Source organism: Thalassophryne amazonica, chromosome 10 (genome assembly GCF_902500255.1).
Source record: "Thalassophryne amazonica chromosome 10, fThaAma1.1, whole genome shotgun sequence".
In the NCBI taxonomy this organism is placed as follows: Eukaryota; Metazoa; Chordata; class Actinopteri; order Batrachoidiformes; family Batrachoididae; genus Thalassophryne; species Thalassophryne amazonica.
Window position 1 is genome coordinate 76,295,711 of NC_047112.1, and position 26,054 is coordinate 76,321,764.

The 26,054-nt window shown below is 39.5% G+C and overlaps 1 protein-coding gene across 3 annotated transcripts in view; it reads left to right on the plus strand.

The window, feature by feature from the left end:
* Window positions 1-26,054, plus strand: part of tjp3 (tight junction protein 3) — a 58,004-nt gene that overhangs the window by 4,483 nt on the left and 27,467 nt on the right. For 2 of the 3 annotated variants that reach the window (XM_034180301.1, XM_034180299.1), the window contains exons 2-11: window positions 15,199-15,255; window positions 15,695-15,819; window positions 15,963-16,065; window positions 16,196-16,496; window positions 18,063-18,166; window positions 19,566-19,755; window positions 20,408-20,489; window positions 23,416-23,510; window positions 24,227-24,335; window positions 24,994-25,173. In XM_034180301.1, the coding sequence (XP_034036192.1) occupies window positions 15,208-15,255; window positions 15,695-15,819; window positions 15,963-16,065; window positions 16,196-16,496; window positions 18,063-18,166; window positions 19,566-19,755; window positions 20,408-20,489; window positions 23,416-23,510; window positions 24,227-24,335; window positions 24,994-25,173 (1,337 nt within the window). In that variant the 5' untranslated portion in view covers window positions 15,199-15,207. Of the gene's footprint in view, window positions 1-4,909; window positions 5,027-15,198; window positions 15,256-15,694; window positions 15,820-15,962; window positions 16,066-16,195; window positions 16,497-18,062; window positions 18,167-19,565; window positions 19,756-20,407; window positions 20,490-23,415; window positions 23,511-24,226; window positions 24,336-24,993; window positions 25,174-26,054 lie in introns of those variants that run through there. The other variant, XM_034180300.1, reaches the window with a different exon arrangement.

Genomic DNA, 26,054 nt, shown 5'->3' on the forward strand with positions numbered 1-26,054 from the left:
ATGTGGTAATCTGTATTATAATAGGCAAGGGGCCTCTGTGTGCGTGCATGCGTGTGTATGGCTTTGATCACGGAGAAACCGGGGAGAGCTGACATTTGTTGTTTGGTATACTTATGTATTGTGGGTCAAAGGATGAACACTGCGAAAACAGAAAATTGATAATATTTTTGAGAAATGAGTGATTTTAGCTAACCAGTAAACAATGGGTGTTGTGCTGCAGTGCACCATGGAAGTACAGAGTTTTGGGGTTTTGAATGTTATTAAGGTTCATGTTAGTTTAACAGTGTTGTTAGTGTTATTGATTTGTGCCTTTTTTTATTAGTTCAATTGCTTTAGTCAGTTTAGTTAAGTGTCATGTTGCTGGTATCATGAGTGACATGTTTACGGCATTTGATGTCTTCCGCCACCGTCTCTGTTTGTGTCTAAAAATATAAGCACCTGCTTGCGGCAGAATTCGGAAAAGACAAAAGCCTCGCTGTGCGTGCGTATGTATAACTTCAATCACGGTCAAACTAAGGACAGTTGACATTTGGTGTTTGGTATGCTTATGTTATTTGGTTTAAGGATGAACGGTGCCAAAACAGAATGTTGATAGGACTAATATTTTTGGAGAAACTACAAATATTAGCTAACATTGCAAATTACATTCTAGACTAGCACATCATTCCAGAGGGTGCTAAATCATCTATATATTAAAAGTGTGCATGCCTGAGTTTATTTAGTAAGTTCAGTGTAAGTGCATAATATAATTATAAGTATGTTAAAAATACATGGATGGCACAATAATGTGAATACACTTATTTCCATTGTGGTCCATTTAAAAATGAAAGACAAAATAGAAGTAAAAATATAATAATAATAATAATGTTGATGTTGATAATAATAATAGTGTGCATGTAATAACAAAAACCTAAACAATTAATAAATACATTAAGACAGTAAATTAACATTTTTTAAAAATTACGTAATTAACAGGGGGAAAAGGGGTTGAGTTCTTCCTTCTAAAAACTATTAAGGTCTAAGGTTCTAAAAACATTCTGGACTCTCACGCCATTCCAACCTTTGAATAATGTCAGCTACCTATTTTATAAGCACAGCCCATTCCAGAGCCCATGGATCCCCACGGGTAACACGCTAGTACGCCTTAACTGTGAAATACAACACCTGTTTGTAGTTACTGTAGTCATAGTTACAGTGACCATCATGAAATTTTATCGTCACATCTTTGGTTTTGTAAGTTCATTAGTACAAATTTATGTTTTGTGTTGAGCTGACAACACAAAATCCATATAAAATACAACTCTTTTTAGGCTATGTTAACATTTAGGTTGTTAAAATCATCATTTTGTTGAAAGATTGTCCGTGTTGTCACTTCTCATGTACTGAACAGCTCATCAACTTTGGTTGTATGGTTGCTGTTTGTAGGCTTAGGAAAAGCCAAAGCATGTACCTTTTTAAAATGCAGTGAGTCCATAGATCATTAAATGAGTCCATCCCCTCCACCTTAACACAATAACTCAAAACAGGCATATACCAACTTGTTGTAGCTCACCAACTCATTTCACATTTGATCAGTAGAAACCGTATCTGCCTGTGTTATACCCTATAGATGTGTCTGCCACCTGGTGGGCAGTTAATGGTTGCTGATCGATGATAAATTAGAGGTGTATTCTTCACTGAAATGTATGAAATCGCATAAATGAACCATTAATTTGTGATTGTTTACTGTGCATCTGGACAGTATTCACAGTGCTTCACTTTTTCCACATTTTGTTAGTCTTATTCCAAAATAGAGAACTAACTACAAATCACATGTACATAAGTATTCACACCCTTTGCTCAATACTTTGTTGATGCACCTTTGGCAGCAATTACAGCCTCAGATCTTCTATCTTTGTGTAGTTTTGCCCATTCCTCTTTGCAGCACCTCTCAAGCTCTATCAGTTTGGATGGGGAGCGTCGGTGCACAGCCATTTTCAGATCTCTCCAGAGATGTTCAATCGGATTCAGGTCTGGGCTCTGGCTGGGCCACTCAAGGACATTCACAGAATTGTCCTGAAGCCACTCTTTTGGTATCTTGGCTGTGTACTTGGAGTCATTGTCCTGCTGAAAGATGAACCGTCACCCCAGTCTGAGGTCAAGAGCGCTCTAGTCAGGTTTTCATCCAGGATGTCTCTGTACATTGCTGCATTCATCTTTCCCTCAGTCCTGACTAGTCTCCCAGTTCCTGCTGCTGAAAAACATCCCCACAGCATGATGCTGCCACCGCCATGCTTCACTGTAGGGATGGTGCCTGGTTGCCTCCAAACATGACGCCTGGCATTCATGCCAAAGAGTTCAATCTTTCTCTCATCAGACCAGAGAAGTTTGTTTCTCATAGTCTGAGAGTCCTTTGGGTACCTTGACAAACTCCAGGTGGGCTGCCATGTGCCTTTTTATTAAGGAGTGGCTTCCATCTGGCCACTCTGCCATACAGGCCTGATTGGTGGATTGCTGCAGAGATGGTTGTCCTTCTGGAAGGTTCTTCTCTCTTGACAGAGGAATGCTGGAGTCCTGACAGAGTGACCATCAGGTTCTTGGTCACCTCCCTGACTAAGGCCCTTCTTCCCGCGATCACTCAGTTTAAACGGGGGGCCAGCTCTAGGAAGAGTCCTGGTGGATCTGAACATATTCCATTTATGGATGATGGAGGCCACTATGTTCTTTGGGACCATCAAAGCAACAGATATGTTTCCGTCCCATTCCCCAGATTTGTGCCTCGAGACACTCCTGTCTTGGGGGTGTACAGACAATTCCTTTGATTTCATGTTTGGTTTGTGCTCTGACATGCACTGTCAACTGTGGGACCTTATATGTAGACAGGTGGGTGCCTTTCCAAATATGTGCAATCAACTGAATGTACCCCAGGTGGACTCCAGGTAAGCTGTAGAAACATCTCAAGGTTGATCAGTGGAAACAGGAGGCACCTGAACTCAATTTTGAGCTCCATGGCAAAGGCTGTGAATACTTATGTACATGGGAGTTTTTACTTTTTTGTTTGTTTGTTTTTTTAATAAATTTGCAAAAATCTCAAAACTTTTTTCACATTGTCATTATGGGGTATTGTGTGTAGAAAGTTTGAGGAAAAAAATTAATTTCATCCATTTTGGGATAACAAAAATGCGTAAAAAGTGAAACAATGTGAATACTTTCTGGATGCACCATAACAGCTGTTGCATTATAAAACTCAAATAATGCAGCCACACACCTCCACAAGCCAGGAAAAATAATTTTCTGAATTTACCTGCAAGAGAAAAAAGTGAAAGTGTGGTACACTGTTAATGTGGCTTGAAAGAGACATACTGTTTCTGTACCGATATTTAATAAATCTGAGAAATGTACTGTTAATTTGTGGTTGTTTTAGGACAGTTATATTTTAAAACTTCAATAATACTTGTGGAACCAAAGCAGACTTCCCAATCATTCACTCAAAACCAGACCCAATGTGTGAGATGTGGACCATGTTTGGCTCACACTCTGTTCTGCCCACCCATGGTAACTGTCAGATTTGTTGCCAGTTAAATGAATGAAGGAATTACTGTTAAGCAGATAAGTCATTTTCGGGTTTTGCATTTTCAATAATGCAAGAAATTGTATGTATGTAATTCGTTACTTTTGGCCTGCTGTCCTCCATCCAAATTATTCTATTGTCCTTCAAAGGACACAGTGGACCACGCAATCCTGCTGCATCATCTGGAGCCGCAGTGTGTGGGCATTAAAGGCTCTGCATCCAGCTGGTTCAGGTGCTACAGAGCGGAGCTTTTCTGTGCAGTTGGGTCACTTTTCTTCAGCTGTAGCACCACTGATGTGTGGAGTACCTCAAGGCTCAATCCTAGTTTCTATTCTTTTTCTTTTATATATGTTGCCCCTTGGTGGTGTTTTTCATTGCTTTGCTGGCTATGTCCAGATTTACCTGCCACTAAGGTCACTAGGCAGTGACTCAATGCAGCCATTATTGGATTGTTTGAGTGAGGTTAAATCATGGATGAGCGCTAATTTACTAAATCGTAATGAGACCAAGACTGAGATTAACCTGTTTGGAGGAAACGCCTCTACAGCCTGCTCTGCTGATATTCTGGACCCACTGAGTTCCAATATTCGGTCCTGTGTAAGGAACCTTGGGGAAACGTTTAAATCCTTCCTAAAAACCCACTTCTTCTCCCTGGTGTTTCCTAAATAAGAAAATGCATCTCCAGGTTTTATTGTTTTTATTGCCCGCTGTAATTTTATTGTTATTTTTATGTATTACTGGGCGTAACCTGGTGCCCACTTTTGTGTAGCACTTTGGTCGACTGCTGTCATTTTAAATGTGCTTTAGAATAAAGTTTGAGTTGAGAAACAGTTTGAACACCTCTGCCCATGTGTTATGAAGCTCCATGTGGCTTGATATGAGCTCAGCTCATTTTCAGTTCTTCATTTCCAAAGCCTTAGTCTGGTGGCCACCAAAGCCATCGCTGCGTGTTGAAGAATGTTTGCACATTTAGCTCTTTGGTTTGACCCACTGGTTGTTTCAGGGGGTTTTTTTTTATGTTCGTACTTTTAAATATCACAGGAACAATACAAGATGGCCATGAGAGATACATCCCCTCTGTTTATTACATTTATATTGTGTAGGTTTATGGCTCCACCTTACGTCCAGGGTCATTAAGGGACACTAAAGGGTGGCACTGAGCAAAGGCAGGTGGGGGAGGAGTTCTCCAGGTGAGGCTCAGTGCTTTTGTGTGTGTGTGTGTTTACCTTTCTGCCAAACACCACAACTGGTTCTATTTGACATAGTTTGACCAGCAGACTTGTGTTACTGCACCTCCATCCATGCAGAGCCCAGCAGCAGGTGTTTGACTGTGAGTGAGTGTGTGTATGCGTGTTTTTTGCCACTGCCATATGGCACCTAAAGAGCCGGCTGTTGACTGAGTACCGGAGGCCGTAGGTGTGTTGTTCATCTTAGAAACCCCAGTGGGAAATGGAAGTCAGGTTCAAAGACCAACTGGTAAGTGGAGGAAGAGAAGTAATGGCTTTGTGACAGTCTGTTGATGCGTAAATTTGCTTGAGCACATCAAAAGCACATCACATTTGCTTTTCTGTTTTTATTTTAAATGAATGAAATAAATATAAAAAAAAAAACTGTGATCAAAGGTCATGGTGGCTGATCTGTACGGTCTGGCTAACTGTCCCACCGTGCAGGACCAGGTTTCTGTTAACAGGCGGCAGCTTGTTGTGATCTGTAATGGCTTTTCTTGTTGCGTCTTTATGTTTATGTGGTATTTGACTTCGTGTTTCAAACATGATTAGTGTCGTTGAGAAACCTTGAACTTAAATCTGTCTTTGAGGAAATTTCAGAGACGGAGGACTGATATCACTCCCAATATTTACATTCACTTTCTTAGAATTCAGGCAAACATGTTGAAAATTAGCTTTTTGCTTTGCGTTTCACCTTTGGCATGAATCATGTGCACTCGCTACTGTGCATCATTATGTTCTGAACCCGGGATTAAAGGTTAACCAAGTGGGCTGTGATTCAGTTAATCTTTTTACTTTCTTTATTCCAGTTGTTGTGACACAATGAGTTGAGCATGACAATAAAGAGTGTTTATCCTGTTAATATTTTAAGATTTAGAAGATTTATTTTGATCAACACCTGTTACAGTGTGAATACAGCAATCTAAATCATTCATTTATTTTCTATACCAGCTTATTCCAATGAAGGTTCACAGGGAAGGTGCATGGAGCCGGTCCCAGCAGACATAAGGCGAGAGGCGGGTTACATCAGTCAGTTTAAAGTTTCCAAACCACTTAACACACTTGTTTTTTGAATGGTGAAGGAAGCTGTAACATCTGGAGAGATCCCATGCAAACATGGGAAGAACATGCAAACACCACACAGAGAGGTCCAGAAACAATCTAAATTAATTTAATATGATAACAATAACATTTAATCAACCATTTTATTAATACACAGTGATTTCATCACTGGCTTAGAGATTTGGATTTAGAAGTCACATAAATGTAAAATAGCAGTCACCCCTGTTGAGGCACGTGAATGTTTTTGGATGCTCCAAACTGTTCATCAGAAAAACAAATATGGTTATTAAAAAGAACAAATCATTGACATTTGCAAGCTTCTGTAATTTGTATTGAAGAGCCAAAGTGTTATGAGCTAATTCAGTGTTTCCTTTGAAGGCAGGGTTAGAAATGAAACATCTCTGTACTTTAATGCTTTTGAAATAAAATGCAGTGCTAAAATACCCTCTGCCGTATGAGCATTGAAACAAAATGCGACTTTTTAACCACTTAAAATAAGTCAAGGTTAGCCATCTTTGAACTTGTCCAAGGTCTGTGTCCCAAGAAGGTTTCCTGTAAATGTGAAGACTCTGGCAGTAACAGGACTGGACTTATGGTGAGCACAGACAGGCGAACGGACGCAAAGTCATCGCAATAACCAAGAGGCATGTTGGGGACTTTGAGACCAGCTGAAAGAAAACTGTTGTGATGAGGAAAATGTTAGCTGTTTATAACTAAACGTCATATTCAGCCTAAAGGGGCGCTGTGCATCATCATAAATGCATCATTCTGTCTGTGAAGCAAGGCGGAGACAGCGTCATGCTGTGGTGATGCTTTTCTGCTGCAGGTCAGTGGGAGGCTTGGTCTGACACACATCCTGGATTGGGGTTTTATCTTCATAAGTAAGTCTTAGACATCAGGCCGTTGCTTATTCCTGAGGTCTGTAGCATGAAACAGAGAAGAGTCTGTGACTTCTGCTGGACTGGTACACTTGGGCAGGGTTGTTGGATTTACATGATTTTAAATATGTACATCAGTTGCACATGATCAGAATGTCTTAACATAATTTTCTGAGGTTTGTAATTGAGAAACCTACAGCACGGTGCCTTAATGGATAGCACTGCTGCCTCACAACAAGAAGTTCCTGGGATTGATTCCCACCTGGTCCTTTCTGTGTTTGCATGCGTTCCCTCCGGGTGCTCCGGCTTCCTCCCACATCCAAAAGGCATGCAGTTTAGGGGGATTGGAAACTTTTAAATTGAGTGTGATTGTGTTTGTCTGTCTATATGTGGGCTTGTGATGGACTGGTAGACTGTTGAGGTTGTACCCTAAATCTCACCCAGTGACCACTGGAATAGGCTCCAGCTGTCCCATGACCCTTAAATGGAGTAAGTGGGTATAGAAAATGAATGAAAATATCCTATATATTAAATAACTTTTCTAGTTATGTGCATTTTTACTCAAATACTGATACAGTGGTTCAAGAAAAGTTATAGCAGATCATTTTAATGATTATTTTGCCAATGTGGGGAAAAATTTAGCAAATGCAATTGTGCCTTCTAATATGAGCTCTTGGGACAACAGGACAATGAGGACCAACCTTTGAGATTCAATATTTATCAGAGAAACTGATGAATATGAAATAATTAACATAGTACAGAAACTAAAAGGGGAAAAAAATCAACTGATCACAATAATTTTGATATGTCTTTGATTTAAATAATATAATAATAAGAATAAATAATATAAAAATTATTGATTGTGTCATTAAACCTTTAACTTATATGTGTAACTTGTCACTATTGGCTGGCAGATTTCCTTCCAAAATGAAAATGGCTAAAGTGGTGCAGCTGCTCAAATCCGGTGACAAACACGTTTTTACAAACTACAGGCCAATCTCACTGTTACCTCAGTTTTGAAAAATTCTGGAGAAAGTATTCATTAAGAGGTTCGATGATTTTATATCCAAACATCACATTCTAAATGAGCAACAATATGGATTTAGGAAAAATCGTACCACTTCACTGGCGGTAATGCAATTGAAAATAAACAATACACCGTAGGGTTTTTTTTTTTTTCAAGTTATAGAAAGCCTTTAATACTAATGATCATACTGTATTATTGGATAAATTATGGAAGTATGGCATCAGAGGAATAACACGTTTGGATAGCCAACTACTTGTACAATAGGTATGTTCACTTGAGTAGGATAAATTCAGAATTTTGAGGTGCACTTGTGGGGTGCCCCAGGGCTCAGTGCTTGGGCTGTTGCTGTTTCTTTTATATATTAATGACATATGCTTGGTTTCCAAGTCAGTGAGTTCTATTTTATTTGCTGATGATACAACTGTGTTTTGTAGTGGGGATCATTTGGAACAGGTTCTGGACACGATGGAGAGGGAACTACAGAGGTTTAAGGAATGGTTTGATTCCAACAAATTCTCACTTCACTTTGATAAAACAAAGTGCATCATATTTGGTAATAAGCCCTTAGTATGCGATGTTGAAAATTGAACTTGTTAATGAAACTACATTTCTTGTGGTCTTTATTGACGATAATTTAAGTTGGAAAACACATATAAATTATGTCAAATCTAAAATGTCAAAGATCATTGCCGTTTTGTATAAAGTACAAGACTTCCTCCTCCAACACCATTTAGTTTATTTATATTACTCATTACTTGTTCCGTGTATGACCTACTGTATTGAAGTTTGGGGAACTACCTACAAATCTAACACAAATCCCATATTTTTACTTCAAAAGAAAGCTAATTTCTGTCAGAGGTGTAAATATTTGGAATAATTGTCCAGATAACATAAAATCACTCGGTAGTTTGGGTGGTTTTAAAAGGCTCTATAAAAATTACTTGATTACTTGCTATAGCATGTTATATGGTTTATTGATTGTGTTGTGATTGACTGTGTTCTGATTCTGTTGCGCACTCCTGCTTGCATGTTTGTTTGTTTTTTTTTAATTCACATTCATGGATCAATGTATACTTTGTACATATACCCGTTATGATGGGTATCAAATCAAAATCAAATCAATTTTATTTATATAGCGCCAAATCACAACAAACAGCTGCCCCAAGGCGCTTTATATTGTAAGGCAAAAGCCATACAATAATTACAGAAAACCCCCAACGGTCAAAACGACCCCCTGTGAGCAAGCACTTGGCGACAGTGGGAAAGAAAAACTCCCTTTTAACAGGAAGAAACCTCCAGCAGAACCAGGCTCAGGGAGGGGCAGTCTTCTGCTGGGACTGGTTGGGGCTGAGGGGAGAGAATCAGGAAAAAGACATGCTGTGGAAGAGAGCAGAGATCAATCACTAATGATTAAATGCAGAGTGGTGCATACAGAGCAAAAAGAGAAAAACACTCAGTGCATCATGGGAACCCCCCAGCAGTCTAAGTCTATAGCAGCATAACTAAGGGATGGTTCAGGGTCACCTGATCCAGTCCTAACTATAAGCTTTAGCAAAAAGGAAAGTTTTAAGCCTAATCTTAAAAGTAGAGAGGGTGTCTGTCTCCCTGATCTGAATTGGGAGCTGGTTCCACAGGAGAGGAGCCTGAAAGCTGAAGGCTCTGCCTCCCATTCTACTCTTAAAAACCCTAGAAACTACAAGTAAGCCTGCAGTCTGAGAGCGAAGCGCTCTATTGGGGTGATATGGTACTATGCTCTCTCCTTCTAGTCCCTGTCAGTACTCTAGCTGCAGCATTTTGAATTAACTGAAGGCTTTTCAGGGAACTTTTAGGACAACCTGATAATAATGAATTACAATAGTCCAGCCTAGAGGAAATAAATGCATGAATTAGTTTTTCAGCATCACTCTGAGACAAGACCGTTCTAATTTTAGAGCTATTGCGCAAATGCAAAAAAGCAGTCCTACATATTTGCTTAATATGCGCATTGAAGGACATATCCTGATCAAAAATGACTCCAAGATTTCTCACAGTATTACTAGAGGTCAGGGTAATGCCATCCAGAGTAAGGATCCGGTTAGACACCATGTTTCTATGATTTGTGGGGCCAAGTACAATAACTTCAGTTTTATCTGAATTTAAAAGCAGGAAATTAGAGGTCATCCATGTCTTTATGTCTGTAAGACATTCCTGCAGTTTAACTAATTAGTATATGTATAATTTTATATACATATGTATAATTTTTAATTTTACGGAACATGGACAAGTTTTTTTTGGGGGGGGGGGGGGGGGTAGAGCATAGAGCTCATAGAGCACAAACCTCCACCCACTCTAGTCTCCAATTCCACAAATTTTTACCTTGAAAAAAGTTTCAAGGTCAAAGTCCTGTTAGAAGTGGCTTTTCATAAGATAAATTAGATGTGATCAAATGTCAGGAGGATGTATTTAGTTCATGCACTTCAATCAAAGTTTTTGATGGTGTCAGGTTTTGGGTTTTTTTTCCAACTTTTTCAGTTTCTGGATTCTTTTCAGATAATTTTCACAGAACATTGGTTATCTCTGCTGTGCACAATTTGTCATTGCTTTTTGGCACTTGGTTTTTGACTGATAACTGGAAGATTATACAGGCATAAAATTGGAACCGGATGCAATTATAGTGGTGTAGGTAAATCCATAACAGAAAAATGAGTGATTGAGGCACTTTTGATTGAGATATAATGCAAAATGTACACCAAATGGGCTTTTCAATGTTAAATTCAAATATCCAGGTAATCCACAATCCGGATCCAACTTTGTCAGGTGATAGTGATTGCCAGTCTGCACCTCACTTTCAAATGTGATTGTGAGTGTGAGTGTGATTGAGGCATGTTTGATTAAGATATAATGTAAAAAATGCATTAAATGGGGTTTTCAACATTAAATTTAAATGGCCACAAAGTCTGTAATCCAGATCAAATCCAGATCATCCTTTGTCAGTCGATAAAGGATACCATCCTACATACGCTCTTCAAATATGAAATACATTTGATCTTTTTTGGCAGAGTTATGAATTTCTGAAAATTTGTTCAATGTTAAAGGATAGGGATTTTTCCTGACTTTGACCTTTGACCAAGAAAATTTAATCAGTTCTTGTCTGTAATGATATGAATGCTCTGTAAAAAAAAAAAAAAAAATAACGATAAATGAAAACTTGTGAGCTCCAGGCTGTTCACAAACAAACAGGGGTGAAAGCATAACCTCCAGTTTCATTGGATTCTACATAATTAAGATACATTATGCATGCCACCTTTAATAATTCCATTGTTAAGGTGATTTGTCACTTTATTTTTTTGTTAAATAAGAAGTGGTAGTTTTGTATAAATGATAATGCTTAAAATAAATTCCAGTGCAGTTTGGAAGCAAAAGATGTACGTGTATGTCAGAGTGAGGGGGCTGGAAAATATTCGGTAGCCACTGATCTGTGGTATGGTCCACATTAAATGGCTTAAATATGTTTCTGTCATCTTGATAGTCTCGACATAAATTCCATTGATGGTGTGGTTATGTTAAAGTGAATGGGAACCGCTGTCACACTCGCTGGAATGTAAGGACATCTGGTTGTACAAGCACTTCATGTTAGTTGTAGATTATTTTGAGGCTGTGGACTCGATCCAACGACACGCCTCACAAAGTACAGAATGTTTCTTTTCACAAGATTTGCAGTGAACTCCACCAAATTACTGTAAGATATGTAAGCGTATCGCTTTAATAAAGATCAGAGCAGAGGCTTGAGATAGAAACTTTGTTCAGTATAAAATAAAACTTTATACCCCCTGCAACCAGAAGTAAGGGGGGGGGTTGGTTTCGCATTATATAGGAATCACACTGTCCATATGTCTGTCTGCACATGAATATTGTAAGTGCAACTCCTAAATTGTTTGTTGGAATTCAATATAACTTCATAGAATGGTAACACACCATATGAAGATGTACATGAAGGAAAATAACTCTAGTCCAACATCTTTAAAGGGGAGACAAATGGAATTACGTGTGCGCTTGGTTGATCACATTATTGACCTAAAGTGCAAATTCCTCGACATCCTCTTTGTGTATTTCAACAACACGTCACACAGCGGCAGCACACCATGTAAAGATGTGTATGAAGGGAAATAATTCCAGTCCAATATCTTCAAGAGGAGATTGTGTGTACGTGTGTGCGTGTGCATAAGCGAGAGGGATATAATACATGCAAACTGTTAGAATGGCCATGTGGGGGGGGGGTGTCATCATTATGCAAGTTTGATCTTGCAAGTTATTTATTAAATGTACTTATAGTGTTGTATTATTTAGAAATTTCTTTAAAATTTTTATTTATCTCTGCATAGGCATCTGTTTATACACACACACACACACACACACACACACACAGATGGAACGTGATGCTACATATATGGGTCAAAGGTTCATAGGGGTGGAGAAATTCGGCATGTAGCTGCGCGTATAACTTAGAATAAATTGGGTAACGGTTATAGATGTTGTTTAGCGATTCAGTGTACAGAGTCCACTGTGATTGTAGTGGCTCTGTTGTAAAAATCCTGAGGGTTGCACCAAAAGTTCATAGGGTGGGGAAACATGACAGATGATTGTGTGTCCCCGTCCCGGTGTGGCCGGTGGCGGATTAAAAACAAAAAATTCCTTATGATTGTTATTAGCTTGTTTGAATTTATCACCTTTGTATGACTTCCCTTAACTAGATAAATAAGTGGTACACGGGTTTATGAGTTCATCCACTAGTTGGCTGTTTGACAGATAAGCACACATTGAATTATAGTTCTGAGACATTTCAGTCATGTGCTTTCATGTTTGTTTGGAAGCTCAGGCGTTGTTCTTGTTCATGCTGCACTTTACACCCTGAAGATGTGTAATAATTGTAATGAAACATAAAGCATGATAACATCATCAGGTGTCTGTGTCGGTGTACAACAGTAGTCTGTCATGCAGGGGAAAATCCATGGCCTGTTTTAGGTTGAGGAAATGGGTTGGTCGCTGTTTGTCCTGGTTTATTATTAACTTTGTCAAACGGCATCTGTTCACTGTTTAATGCGGTGTAGCCAGCTGTATTCTCTAACGTGAAGGACACCATATCTACCGAGCAGCCTTGATCCTGACTGATAATGCCCACATGTCAGATTATTTTGCATTATGTTATGTGGTGGTTTTTGACTGACCTTTTGGTGTTTATTTATACAAGAGGGCTGGAGAATTTAATATTTCTATTATGGTAGGACTACACATGCAAGTTATGTCTTTTTACTAAAGCTCCCCAGAATAATTGATTGTTAAATAATTGATTGCATAATCCAGCGACAGAGAACTTCAAACTGTCACGCACAGTATTGCGTGACATGGAGTTACAGAGCTGCACCTGCATAAATCAGGCTTTAAATTAATTAAATAAATCATCATAAATTGTAAATTTGATAGCTTAACTGTTTTTATATTTATTTTGATAGTACCTGTACTTGGATGTGTTGCTGTATGTGGTTAAATGATTTTTAAAAATGTTGAAAGCGTTAAAGGTTCATTTAGTAGTTCAGCGCAGTTGGAACCAACATGGTGCCATGTTCTGAGTTGATGCCACTCTCTTAATTAAGGCACTCTAGTCTGTAGTGGCCAGCATCTTCTTTTGCACTGCGGGGGGCAGCACAACCAAGAAGGACGCATCCAGGCTGGTCAAAATGATCAGGCAGTTTGGCATGAAGCTGGACTCTCTGATGATGGTGGCAGAGAAGAGAACACTGGACAAACTGCTGAACATCATGGACGATTCCAGTCACCCTCTGCACACCGTCATCAGCAATCAGAGAAGCCTCTTCAGCCACAGACTGCTCCTTCCCAAGTGCAGGACCAACAGACTGAAAGACTCCTTTGTCCCTCAGGCCATCAGACTGTACAACTCCTCACTCACAGTGTTGTATAAAGTACAACACACTTAAGTAAAAGTACAGGTACCCATTAAAAAAATGACTTTGGTAGAAGTTCAAGTCACTGATTGAAATGCTACTCAAATAAAAGTCTTAAAGTATCTAGTATTTATTGTACTTAAGTATGACAAGTAATGTACAACTAAATGTACTCAAGTATTGAAAGTAAAAGTACAAGTAAATGTTAATAATCAAAAACGGACTGATTTTTTTTTTATATGACAAAGTTTATCTAGGCTTGTAAATGACTGGTAGTATTATTCAAAATACTGAAAATTGTGCACATCACACAAAAACACTTCAGAAACAAGGTTTCAAAACCTAAACGAGAGTATGCTACTCACTAGGTGTTCACAGGAAACAGTTATTTATTTCTATATGTATTTATTTATTTTCATTGTTACATGGTTTTATCTTTTCTGTTGTTTTGTTTCATTAGGTTCTTTTTGTCTCTTTCTCTAAAACTGTATTGTAACATTATTAGTCTATTATTGACTATTATTGTCTATGATGTAGACTATTATTGTTGTTGCTATAATATATGAATAAAAATAAATTTAAAAAATTACAATTTGACTCTCTTACGACAACGAACGCTGAGCCATTAATTATACAGAAAACAAATTAACACAAAGGTGCTGATGCGAACAGCTTAATGCTAACTTTAACATTGAAGACGCCATAGACATGCTAACACGTTAGCATTTGTCCCGTTTTTAAGTTATAAAATACATCTATCAACTGTTTCAGAAGACCATAACAGGTCGGTTTAACATAAAAATATAAAATATTACTCACAGACATATGCTCTTCAGGAGGAGAAACAGGAAGACAGAGGACAGGAAGGAGAGGAACAGTAGTAGCCAGTTAACCAGTATTGATCAGTAAACCAGTATTGATCAGTATGTCTGGTATTTATATTTGTATTTTCAGGTGTGTTTTTTTTTAATACTTTCACTTTTGACACTCTGTGTGCTTCTTACCCTATGTGCTGCTGAAACCTCAATTTCCCTGGAGTCGTCTTACCAAGGGATTAATAAAGTTCTATCTAATCTACAGAATGACTGTAGGTCTGAGAAACTCAGTACAAAGGCAACTTTTACTATTTTACAAACCTCAAATGATGGTTGATTTTAACTGAGACTATTTACAGAGTGTCAAACGTAGAAATGTGCTGTGCACGGTGTCATTGTGGCATTAACAGTTAATTTACCAATATAAATTTTTCTGTGTTTACAAGCTTCAGATATTACATGCTCTCAACACCACTGAGACATAAGAGTGCACAATTTTATGTACATACTAGATTAGATTGCCCCTCCTCCATACCGGTCAGGCCAGAATGAGACAGGTAAGAGCATGTTACGAGTCAAAGGAGTTCTTGCTCGTCTAGCTGGGGACACAGCAAGGCTCCGGATCATGTGTGGTTTAATAATAAGATCATTCCTATGCCACACTTTGAAATAACATTTGATTGTTGTCTCTTTCTTTTCAGAAACCCGGAATGGAGGAGCTGACGATATGGGAGCAACATACAATAACACTAAACAAAGTACGTGGCTGTTTATTGACCAACTAAATTGTGACATGTTAATTTCAGAGGTTGGAAAAAAAAAGCTGCTGTTCTTCTTGTACAAATTAAATATTAAAAACCGTAAATATAAATGGTCATGCCATGGAGCAAAGGTGCAGATTCAGCGTCGTTTCCAGCGGTATTGTTTTTGGGTTGAACTGAACCCTGTTTCAGATCTTTATTTCACAAAGCAAACTCCAGGAGGAATTCAAAGCGACACACCCTGCTGCACCCCACAGGTCCAGCCGGCTGCTCACTAACCTGCCTCTCACCGTCAGCGCTGTTGGAATGTGCACCTTCCCCCTATCGCATGCTGAACACACTCACTGTCCCACATTCTTTCCTATCACAGATTTTTATTTCTACATTTACTGCTGCTTCACTTCATTTTCTTGTTTCGGTTCTTTCATGGCGTCAGGACTCCAAGCTGGGCTTTGGTTTTGCTTTATCGGGAGGCAGGGACAAGCCCAATCCAGAGACCGGGGACACGGCTGTGGTGGTGTCAGATGTGCTGCCAAACGGACCGGCCATGGGACGGCTGTTGTGAGTTGATGACTGCTACTCGAAGACTTGACTGTTTGTATAGAGAGCATGTGACCTCCTGTCTGAGTACATGCAGTAGGTCGATTTGTACCAAAGGTAAAAACACTGTGTGTGACTCACACTGTGTTTGTCTGCACCCTCAGCAACAAAGATCAAATTGTCATGGTCAATGGAGTGTCCATGGAAAACGTTTATTCAAACTTCACCATTCAGAACCTCAAGACATGTGGCAAGACGGCCAACATAGTGAGTATGGAGCCACCTACAGATGTCTAGGTCAAGTCTGAAATTCTAATGAACTGTCATTACTTGTCACCTTACTTCTATATTTTTTGTAATTGTCTAAAATTCTGCTCCTGCTCGTCCCGTCCCTCAGACAGTGAAACGCCCCCGAAAGATCCAAATTCCAGCTACCACCAGGCCAACTCGGGCTGCCTCCCACTCCAACCTACTGGACCACGACCCTCCTACTCGACGAATGCGGCGTTACTCAGACGGCAGTGACAACGGTCGGGATGCATACCACTACCGTAGCCGTGCCCGCAGTGCCACACCAGACGGTAACGGGCATGGAGGCACATTACCGCTGTTGTCGTCAGGATACAAGAGGCTGCCACAACATGACGTCCCAGAAAAACCCCTGAGAACAACTCTTATTAAAAAGAAACTCTCGGATGGTAAGAATGAAGCAGCTGTAAGAGTCTCAGTCTGGTGGTTTGGATGCATATCCACAGGGACCCTTCTTGGGACACAGACCTTGGACAGGTTCAAAGATGGCTAACCTTGACCTATGCCAAGAGGTCAAAAGGTCACATTATTTTGACACACTCTTCCATTAAGTATATGGTCATATGGCCGAGGGTACTTTAGCATTGCGTTCTATATTTTTTATTATATCAGCATTTTAAAAAATGTAGTTTTCTTTGAGTTTTGCCTGCATTCATAAAGGTAAATGAAGTGACATAAAATAGTGATATGCTTTTTCTAAATATAACGATAATGCAGCTGAGGGAATGTCTTCACTGCAGCTTTCATTTATAGATAGATTTTTTTTTTTTTTGTCATTACAACAAGTGCAACGAAATTATCTTCACACCCAATCACTTCAGACAAAAATACAGCAATTAATCCACAATTATTACTAGTTGAAACATCATATTATAGATTTAATTTTGCAAAGCCATGTTGTTAAGAAAGTTGTATTGTGCACGTACCTTAGAGATGGTAGCGCTAACAAAAATGCAGGAGGCAGAGCTGGTCTCTATCAGTACCATTTTGCAGACCTTTTCCTTGCAGATACCCTTCTACCGCTCATCTTTGTCTGCTGGCACTAACAAAAAGGTGGAACTGAAAATGCTGTGTGTTTTTATTTGGGAGTGACAATGATGGACAGGATTAGGAATATTTATTTATTTGTGAAGGGACTGTGCAAGTTCATGTACATCACCATACAGTGAAGTAAACCAGCCAGATTACAGCCTTTGACTACTTTCCACATGCCGTAGCATGTTATTTTTTTGTTTGTGGGAGGAAACAGGAGTGCCCGGAGGAAACTTACACACACATGGGAAGAACATGTAAATTCCACACAAAGGGTGGGAAGCAATCCCACAACCATCTTGCTGTGAGGCATCAGTGCTAACCACTATTCCACCATGCCACTGTGAGCAGAGAGAACCAGGAGGGTATATAGTGAGAGAGATGCTGAGAGTGGACCAGGAGATGAGGGAGGCCAAAGAGTTTTATCTATATGTTGATTGAGGACATGCAGGTGGTTGGTGTAACAACAAAATGTAGAGGAACGGGTGAGATAGACGGGTGATCTACTGTGACCAACCTTAAGAGGAGCAATCGAAAGAAGTAGTTGTTGCTGCTGTAGTGACAATAATGAGATCCTCAGTGAGTGTGGAGAGGACGTTGTGTTTATATTTTGGACTGAGATACAGTCCTATTGAATATATTGTACTATCACTTATCAGCGTGACTCCAGTTGGCACAAATCAGTATTTTGAGGACAAATTGGGTGAATGGAAGTTATTTTCAGCGACGTTTCTCAGATTATGTTTACGTTCTTTGATTTATTATTTGATTTAACCTGGCTGGTGTGGTCTTCATGTCATCACCATGCACGGAACTAAAACTGAGTTTGACTCTTTCATTACAGATCTAAACTATGATGCTGTGTGTGCAAAGGACTAATCCAGCCCTCTGATGTTTTGTTTTTTGTTTGTTTTTTTGTGCAGAGTATGGATTGAAGCTGGGCAGTCAGATCTTTATCAAGCACATGACTGATTCGGGTCTGGCTGCTAAAGAAGGCACCCTCCAGGAGGGAGACCTCATTCTCAAGGTAAAACTTCAGCTTTAGTAGACTGATCTGAAAGACGGGTGTCTGTTGGTGATATTTTATTTCGAGTTCTGCTAGATGATGTCACACTTCCTGAATGTGTGTATTTCCTTTTGACACAATTCTTACTGTTCAGGTGAGCAATATTTGATTAAAAAAAATTACTTTTAGGGTTAATTTTGGTGACAGGCAGACAAAGAAGAGTGATGATGTTCTCTTTGAGGGTAATGATGAATGGACTGCTGTCTTCACACTGTCCAACAATGTGATGTTGTGCTGACACAAGAATTATGGTGAACTATTCAGTGGTAATGGGGGCTTTTGGCAGGCAGCACTGAACTCATGAGTTGAATAATCATCACACATCCAGCTTTAATCCCATTCAAAAAGTATATGGCCATAACACTGGGACCACTAACAGGTGATGGGAATAAATTCACCTTGACACTTGCATGATTTTAATCCCTGCACTGGCATGCATGGCTTAACTTTGTCATTATACTGTCACCTGTCAGTGGGTGAGGTCATATTATTCAGCAAATTATCATTTTGTCCTCAAAGTGGTTAAGCCCTATGTACCAGCTCGGGCACTGCATTTGCAGGGCATGGGACAGAGCATTTTCCTAGTGTGCCCGTTCTGTGAAACGATCTCCTGCTGCACATAAGGCAGTCGAATACTGTGGAGACTTTTAAATCGAAACTTAAGACCTGCCTGTTTTCCCTGTTTTTTCATTAGTATTTTATGTATGTTATTATGTATATTATATTTTTATTTTTTGTACTTTTTTATGGGTTGCTTTTATCATGTTTTAATCCTTTAATTCTTTGTTGTGTCTTCTGTGTTGTGTGAAGCGCCTTGAGGCAATTTTGTCATAAATTGGCGCTATATAAATTGAAAGTTGAATTGTTGGAAACAGGAAACTAGGGATGCATAAAAACTTGATTGACTTTAAGAAGGGCTAAATCGTGATGGCTAAACATCTGCGCCAAAGCATTTCTTAAAGTTGCAGTTCTTGTGGGATGTTCCTGGTCTGCAGTTGTCAGTACATATCAAAAGTGGTCCAAGGAAGGAAAACCAGTGAACTGGTGACAAGGTCATCAGTGGCCACGGCTCAGTGAAGCATGTGGGAAGTGAAGGCTGGCAGGTGTGGTATGACCCGACAAAAGAGCTACTGTAACAAAACTGCTGAAAAAGTTAATGTTGGTTCTGGTAGAAAGGTCTAGTGGTGTTCATACCTTAATGGATCAGGGCTGTTTTGGTGGTAAAAGGCAGACCTACGTAATATTTGGCAGGTGTCCACAGTGTTGTGGCTGATCACTATAAAAAGTTGCTGAGTGAAAGATGTGAATATGTAGCAGAATTTTGTGTTTGTGTGACATGATTTCTCTCTCTCTTGTTCAGATCAATGGCATGACGACGGAGAATCTGTCTCTGCTGGAGACAAAACACTTGGTGGAAAAGAGCCGCGGTAAACTTACCATGACAGTACTCAGGGATGATCGCAAGTTCTTAGTCAGCATCCCCGAAGTGGAAGACAGCGCCCCCAACAGTGAGGATGACCAGCACCGGGGCAGCAGCTCTGAACTGGAGGGTGAGAGATGGGGTGATGGATGGAGGGAGGGAGGTGACAGAATTGGATGATAACTTGAAGAACTGAATGGGTGGGAAAATGAAGGGTGAAGAGTCAACAACAGAAAATGCAGAATTGACTGAAGGCAAAACAAACTGAAGCCATCTTCTTTAATCTTTCTTTAAAACTTTCCTTTTTGCTAAAGCTTATAGTTAGGGCTGGATCAGGTGACCCTGAACCATCCCTTAGTTATGCTGCTATAGACTTAGACTGCGGGGTTCCCATGATGCACTGAGTGTTTCTTTCTCCTTTTGCTCTGTATGCACCACTCTGCATTTAATCATTAGTGATTGATCTCTGCTCCCCTCCACAGCATGTCTTTTTCCTGGTTATCTCCCTCAGCCCCAACTAGTCCCAGCAGAAGACTGCCCCTCCCTGAACCTGGTTCTGCTGGAGGTTTCTTCCTGTTAAAAGGGAGTTTTTCCTTCCCACTGTCGCCAAGTGCTTGCTCACAGGGGGTCTTTTTGACCGTTGGGGTTTTTATGTAATTATTGTATGGCCTTGCCTTACAATATAAAGCGCCTTGGGGCAACTGTTTGTTGTGATTTGGCACTATATAAATAAAACTGATTGATTGATTGATTAATTTTGGTTCATTTTTGTCTCCTATCAGACATTTCAGATCTTGATGAAGACATTCCTACTTCCAGAGACCGATCGTCCCGTCCTACTGCCAGGGAGAAACGCACACGCAAGTAAATGCATACTTCAAACCTTTCTTACACTATTTCATTTGTCTTGGACCTCCTCAGTGTGTTTTCACACAATAATAACAATAATAATAATAATAATATACTGTATAAGCCATTTTCAGGTTTGAAAAAAGGTCTGCGCAGTACACAATAAAACAAAAAGGGTATAAAAAACAGCTATAAGGACAGATTAAGACAAAAACCTCAAGAACATACACATCACACAGACCAAAAAATGTAATTAAAACCTGATGATAATAATAATAATTCATTGATTTTTTTTTTTTTTTTAATACTCACTTACTCCAATTAACGGTCACAGAGGGCTGGAGCCTATCCCAGCAGTAATAGGGCGTGAGGCGGGGTACACCCTGGACAGGACACCAGTCTGTCACAAGACCACATATAGACAAACAAACACGTTCACACCTACGGACAATTTAAATTTTCCAATCCACCTAACCTGCATGTCTGTGGATGTGGGAGGAAGCTGGAGCATCCGGAGGGAACCCACACAAACACGGGGAGAACATGCACACGCCACACAGAAAGGCCACAGGTGGGAATCGAACCCACAACCTTATTGCTATGAGGCAACAGTGCTAACCACTAAGCCAACGTGGTGCCTGATAATAATAATAATGATGGTGATAATAATCATTATCTTGATCATCATATCTTATCAGATGATTTTGCCGATGATGTGGCATTTTATAGGTCGTTGTCAGTGATGTGTGCTTACACGTGTAGGCCCCACCTCACCGTATTTTTCCCTGTATTACATGCTCCGGTGCATGCCCTGTGTAGTGTGCTCCACTCTCTCAAGCTTAGTTTATTTCCTTTCCCTAGTTTTTCTTTGGGGTTTTGTCTTGTAGTGATCGGTTCTGAATGAGCTTTCCAGGTATTTCTCCTGTGGTCCCTTCTGGGAGCAGCTGGACTGTTGCAAAGCTAATCAATCATTATTATTAATAATATAAATTCTTATGAATGATAAAAAGCACATGTTTTAAAGTGGACTCCACAGGTGTAACACAAAGCTGAATAAATTCCACAAGATAACCGGGTGCACTGCTGTTTTCGCTTACAAAGTCTGGTTGGTTTCACGAGGGTGAGCTCTGAGTCACCACATGTATTTTGAACATGTTCAGGATGCGCTCTGCGACTGATTTTTATTTATCACTTCTTTGACACTCTGCACCCCCCCCCCCCCCCCCCCCCCCCCCGTGACAGTTGTTCAAATCTGCAACATTTTGTTGCGATCCTGTGGCAGGATGGTTGTTACCCCCCGGTGTGACTGTGCCTTTAGGCCCCATGTACTTTTTTTTTTTTAAATTCCTGAGTGCCAATGTGTGTTATTTTTTATTTATTTTTTGTATTTCTCGCTTACTTCTGTTGCTTCTTAAGGAAAGTTCATTCTCACCTGGTTTTGTTTCAGCCTGGAAACTTGTCGCATCCTGTTTGTCCTCTTGTTGAGTGTATTAAAGTACAGCCACATTAATTAAAGCCAAATCCTCCTCACCATCCATTTTTCAGTTCTAATTTAAACCATCGTTTAGACTTCGCTGTGAGCAATGAGTCCATACTTGTCCTCCCTGTAATATCCAGCCAATACTTGCAAAATGCATTATTTCTGTCACGGGAGAACAGACCAGCAGTCAGTGTGAGTTTTCCAGTTCAGTATCGCTACAAATCTTATCTCACTGCTAACATATTGGTGTTTGGTTTTTCTTTTTTTATATGTCTCATCTTGACACAGCTGTTTGATTTTTAAACAGAAGACATTTGTTTGTCGTTCTCTCTGCGAGCCCAACCCACATCATCTGACAACAAACCCGTAAATTATGTCCGACTTCCTCTGCACACTGTGTGGAGGAAGGAGGGGTGAGCACAATGACAGTATTATAATCCAAAATAAACCCACTTTATTCACACCTCTCTGTATTTCTGATGGCGGTGATGGGCCTTTTTTTTTTAATTCTCGGGTCTCTGCTACATATTTGTTCATGTAGTTTTTTTTGCATCCAGTGTCAGGATCCACAGATTGGTGTCATGTTGTAATTTTTATGGGTTTTGAATGATATAAATAAAATGTAATTAAATTTAGTATGCCAGGAATGCCATAGAAAAACTTACAATCAATTTTTATTTGCTTGTCACTTGAGTGAATTATGCACAACAGTAACTATTTTATTAAGAGTTTGCAGTCAGTTTCCACTTCATTAGGTACACCTGCTTTTATGGAAATGTCTAATGGGTGCCAGGGGGGGGGATTAAGTGACATTGATTGTTGAGTAATTGTAATCAGATGTATTGGTTTGTTTTGTAAACTAATGCAGTGAGCTTCATTTTTATTGCCACAAAGTACCTCATTAATGGGGGAGTTAAAGCGAACTATTCAAACTGGTTCATGAGAGAAAATCACCGTTACATTTTAAGACGTATCAATGAAAAACTATAGTTATGATGTGTAGCAGCCACAGTGTACACTCGAAGGCTCATTGTCTGCCTCATGTACTTTGATCTGGAGTATTATTATGAACACAGAACTTTGCCTTGGTGTAGAAATGTTGTAGATCACAATGTAAAAAAGTGAGACATACTAGTACGGCAATAATAATAAAGGGAGGCAATAGCTCAGTTGGTAGAACAAGCCGTCAGCAGTTCGAATCCGGCTCCCAACCAGTCAAAAATCTGCATATTGCCGTTGTGTCCTTGGACAAGACACTTAACCCATCTTGCCTGTGTATGAACGAGGTGGTGGTCGGAGGGGCCGTAGGCGCAGAGTGGCAAGCCACTCCTCCCTACACTAGCAGCTACCACCACCAGTGTGTGAATGTGTGAGTGAATGAACACTTTGGGTATCTTGAAAAGTGCTCTATAACTCCAAGTCATTATTATTATCATTACTTCTTTGGTCTTTTTGTCCCAGAACAAGAGCTGAACCTCCACATAAGTCTCGAGATTCATCACCTGTGCGCCCCGCTTTGACTCGGCCTCCTGTAAGGACCTACGCCTCACGCCGAGGTCCGTACTCCAGGGAATCTGCACACATTCCACTTTCAGTTTTAGAGTTTTTGATGAACATTGTTATTGCAAAACTCCTTTCCTGAGTGAAACCTTTAGCAGCAAGTGTGAGGTTTGCATTTATTTGAATGTACATTTAAAATTCCTGTAGCTATTTGACTTCTGAAATCACTTGGCAGGTATCTAAAAGGAGGTATGCTGAGAATATAAATGTATTTGCTGCTTTTCTAGCCAAAAAGTGCTGGTTCATCTATCTGTTCTGTTCCATATATATCAAACCAAGGTGCCAGCAAATCATTCCATATGCCCATCACTTTGCAGTTTCCACCATATCAGATGTGGAATAGTACCAGTGTAAGAACCCAACTGTACCCTGAGGTATAAACTAGCCTGGACTATTTATTTTAGGCCACAGAGTATATGTTGGTGGGTTAATGTGACTGATGTGGACACACTCATAATGTTCCATGATTTCACATGGAAGTCCTTGTATTTATTATTATTATTATTATTATTATTATTATTATTATTATTATTATTCTGACTGCAAAAACCAAACAATCTTTGTTTAATAAGTTCTGAGTAGTTCTCAAATGGGAACAGAATTTTTCTGTTTTGGTAAAAATGTTTAATTTGGGATATCAAAACTAATTATTTTAGCTACTGTTAATTGTTTTTTTTTTGTTTTTTTGTTTTTTATTATTATTATTCTTTAGCCCCATCTGAGTCTGAGTCAGACCCAGACCACAGCGCCTCTCCTCCACCTCCTCCTGTCAGGAGAGACAGAGACAGCCCCGACTTGAGGGACAACACCAGCCGATACAAGTTAGTCAATTTTACACCACGATGATTTCAAATGTTGAACAAACTTAAATGTTGATTACGTTGCATATTTATCATAAACTGTTAGAGCCAACATAAATCCACTCAACGATCTATAAAAATGATGTGAAAACATTTGTGTTATTGACATCAAATACAGTAAATCCAAATATACAGTAAATGTTCATCAGTGAATCAGTAGTTACAATAACATTCAAAATGATGCCCCAAAACAAACAAACAAAAAAACATTCTGGTAATAAAACAAACATTTAATTAAATGAATGAATGAAGTTTATTAATGCACAGTGAAGTGGTTTGAGAATATGAAGCTGGGTTTACTAATGGCTCCAAAAAAAATTTTGTCTCGACGTGAAGAGTTGTTCAAAACCCACAGTTAGAATTTGTCTTGATTTAACCTTTATGATCTACAAAAAAAACATTCTAAGTAAGAACTCAAAAGCTTTTCACTCATCTTTGTAAGAGTCTGACCCCTTTCTTCGTGAGGACAATCTCACTGATGTGATTTGATTTCCACAGACGGTGTTCCACAGAATCATGTTTACTGTGTTTTCAGCCGCCAATGACCAGATGTGTATGTAAACCATCTTAAAGTCTAATAAATGAATGTGGTTAATCATTTTATTTGTGTTGTCTCCAGAGCTCTGTCTGGGATATCCACCCTCCCTAAGCCACGATCCTCTCCTGCAGCGCCAAACTGGTCCACCTCTCACACTTCCTCCCCCTCACGGCCCCGCCGGCCCGTGTCCGACTCCGAATCTGACTGCAGTGCTTCTCCTCCGCCAGCAAGAGGGAGCCCTTACCCAGACAGCAGATACAAGTGAGGACACACTTTTATTTATCCAAACGCTGAAGGCGGGATTAAAGCAAAACAAAAGAAAATCTTATGACTTCTTTTTTTAATCACGGTCAAATCATAAGGTGTTTCATCATCTACTTTTTTATCAAAACCCTTTTGTGATCGTGTCCTAGGATTTAAGGAAAAACAAGTTGGAGACAGCTAAGAAACCGCAAGTTGTTCTCCTGCTGAGTAGATTAGATTTCACTCACTAACCATTAAAGGACAGCTTTTATAGCACTTTTACTTCATTCAATACCAATTAAAATCTCAGGACTGTAGCCAGAATCTGAAATGTGTGTGTGTGTGTGGGGTGTCCTGGGGATGTGGTTAATCTTACATCTTGTGTCCAGTCTTGATTTTGCATCAGGGCGGCATCAGCACAAACCCTGCCTTCTGGCAGCCCAGTTAACGGAAATCAGTCGTAGCGATGGAGAACTTTAATCCCTGCTGAAGCTGTGTCTTAATATGGAACCTGGGATAATCACTGCTCTTTGTGACACGAAAAATGAAGCAGATAGATTGCCTCTGATCGCCAAACTGATGTCAGGAAACATAATAATACAGGGTGAACACAAAAACATTCCTTGGTTTCAAATATTATATCAAAAGTGACATGAATAACTTTACAATTTTGGTATCTACAGTTGCAGAAAGTCATCAAGTTTTTTCTCTTTTACAGATTCTTCTTCTTTAAAATTGTAAAATTATTCATGTCACTTTTGGTATTATAAATATTTGAAACCAAGGATTGTTTTTGTGTTCACCCTGTATTTATAAAAAGCCACAATGGTTGTTTGCTTTTGGGATTTTCAGTTGCATCCTTCAGCGCATTTGGTCCCAGCAGGCTATTTGTAAAATGT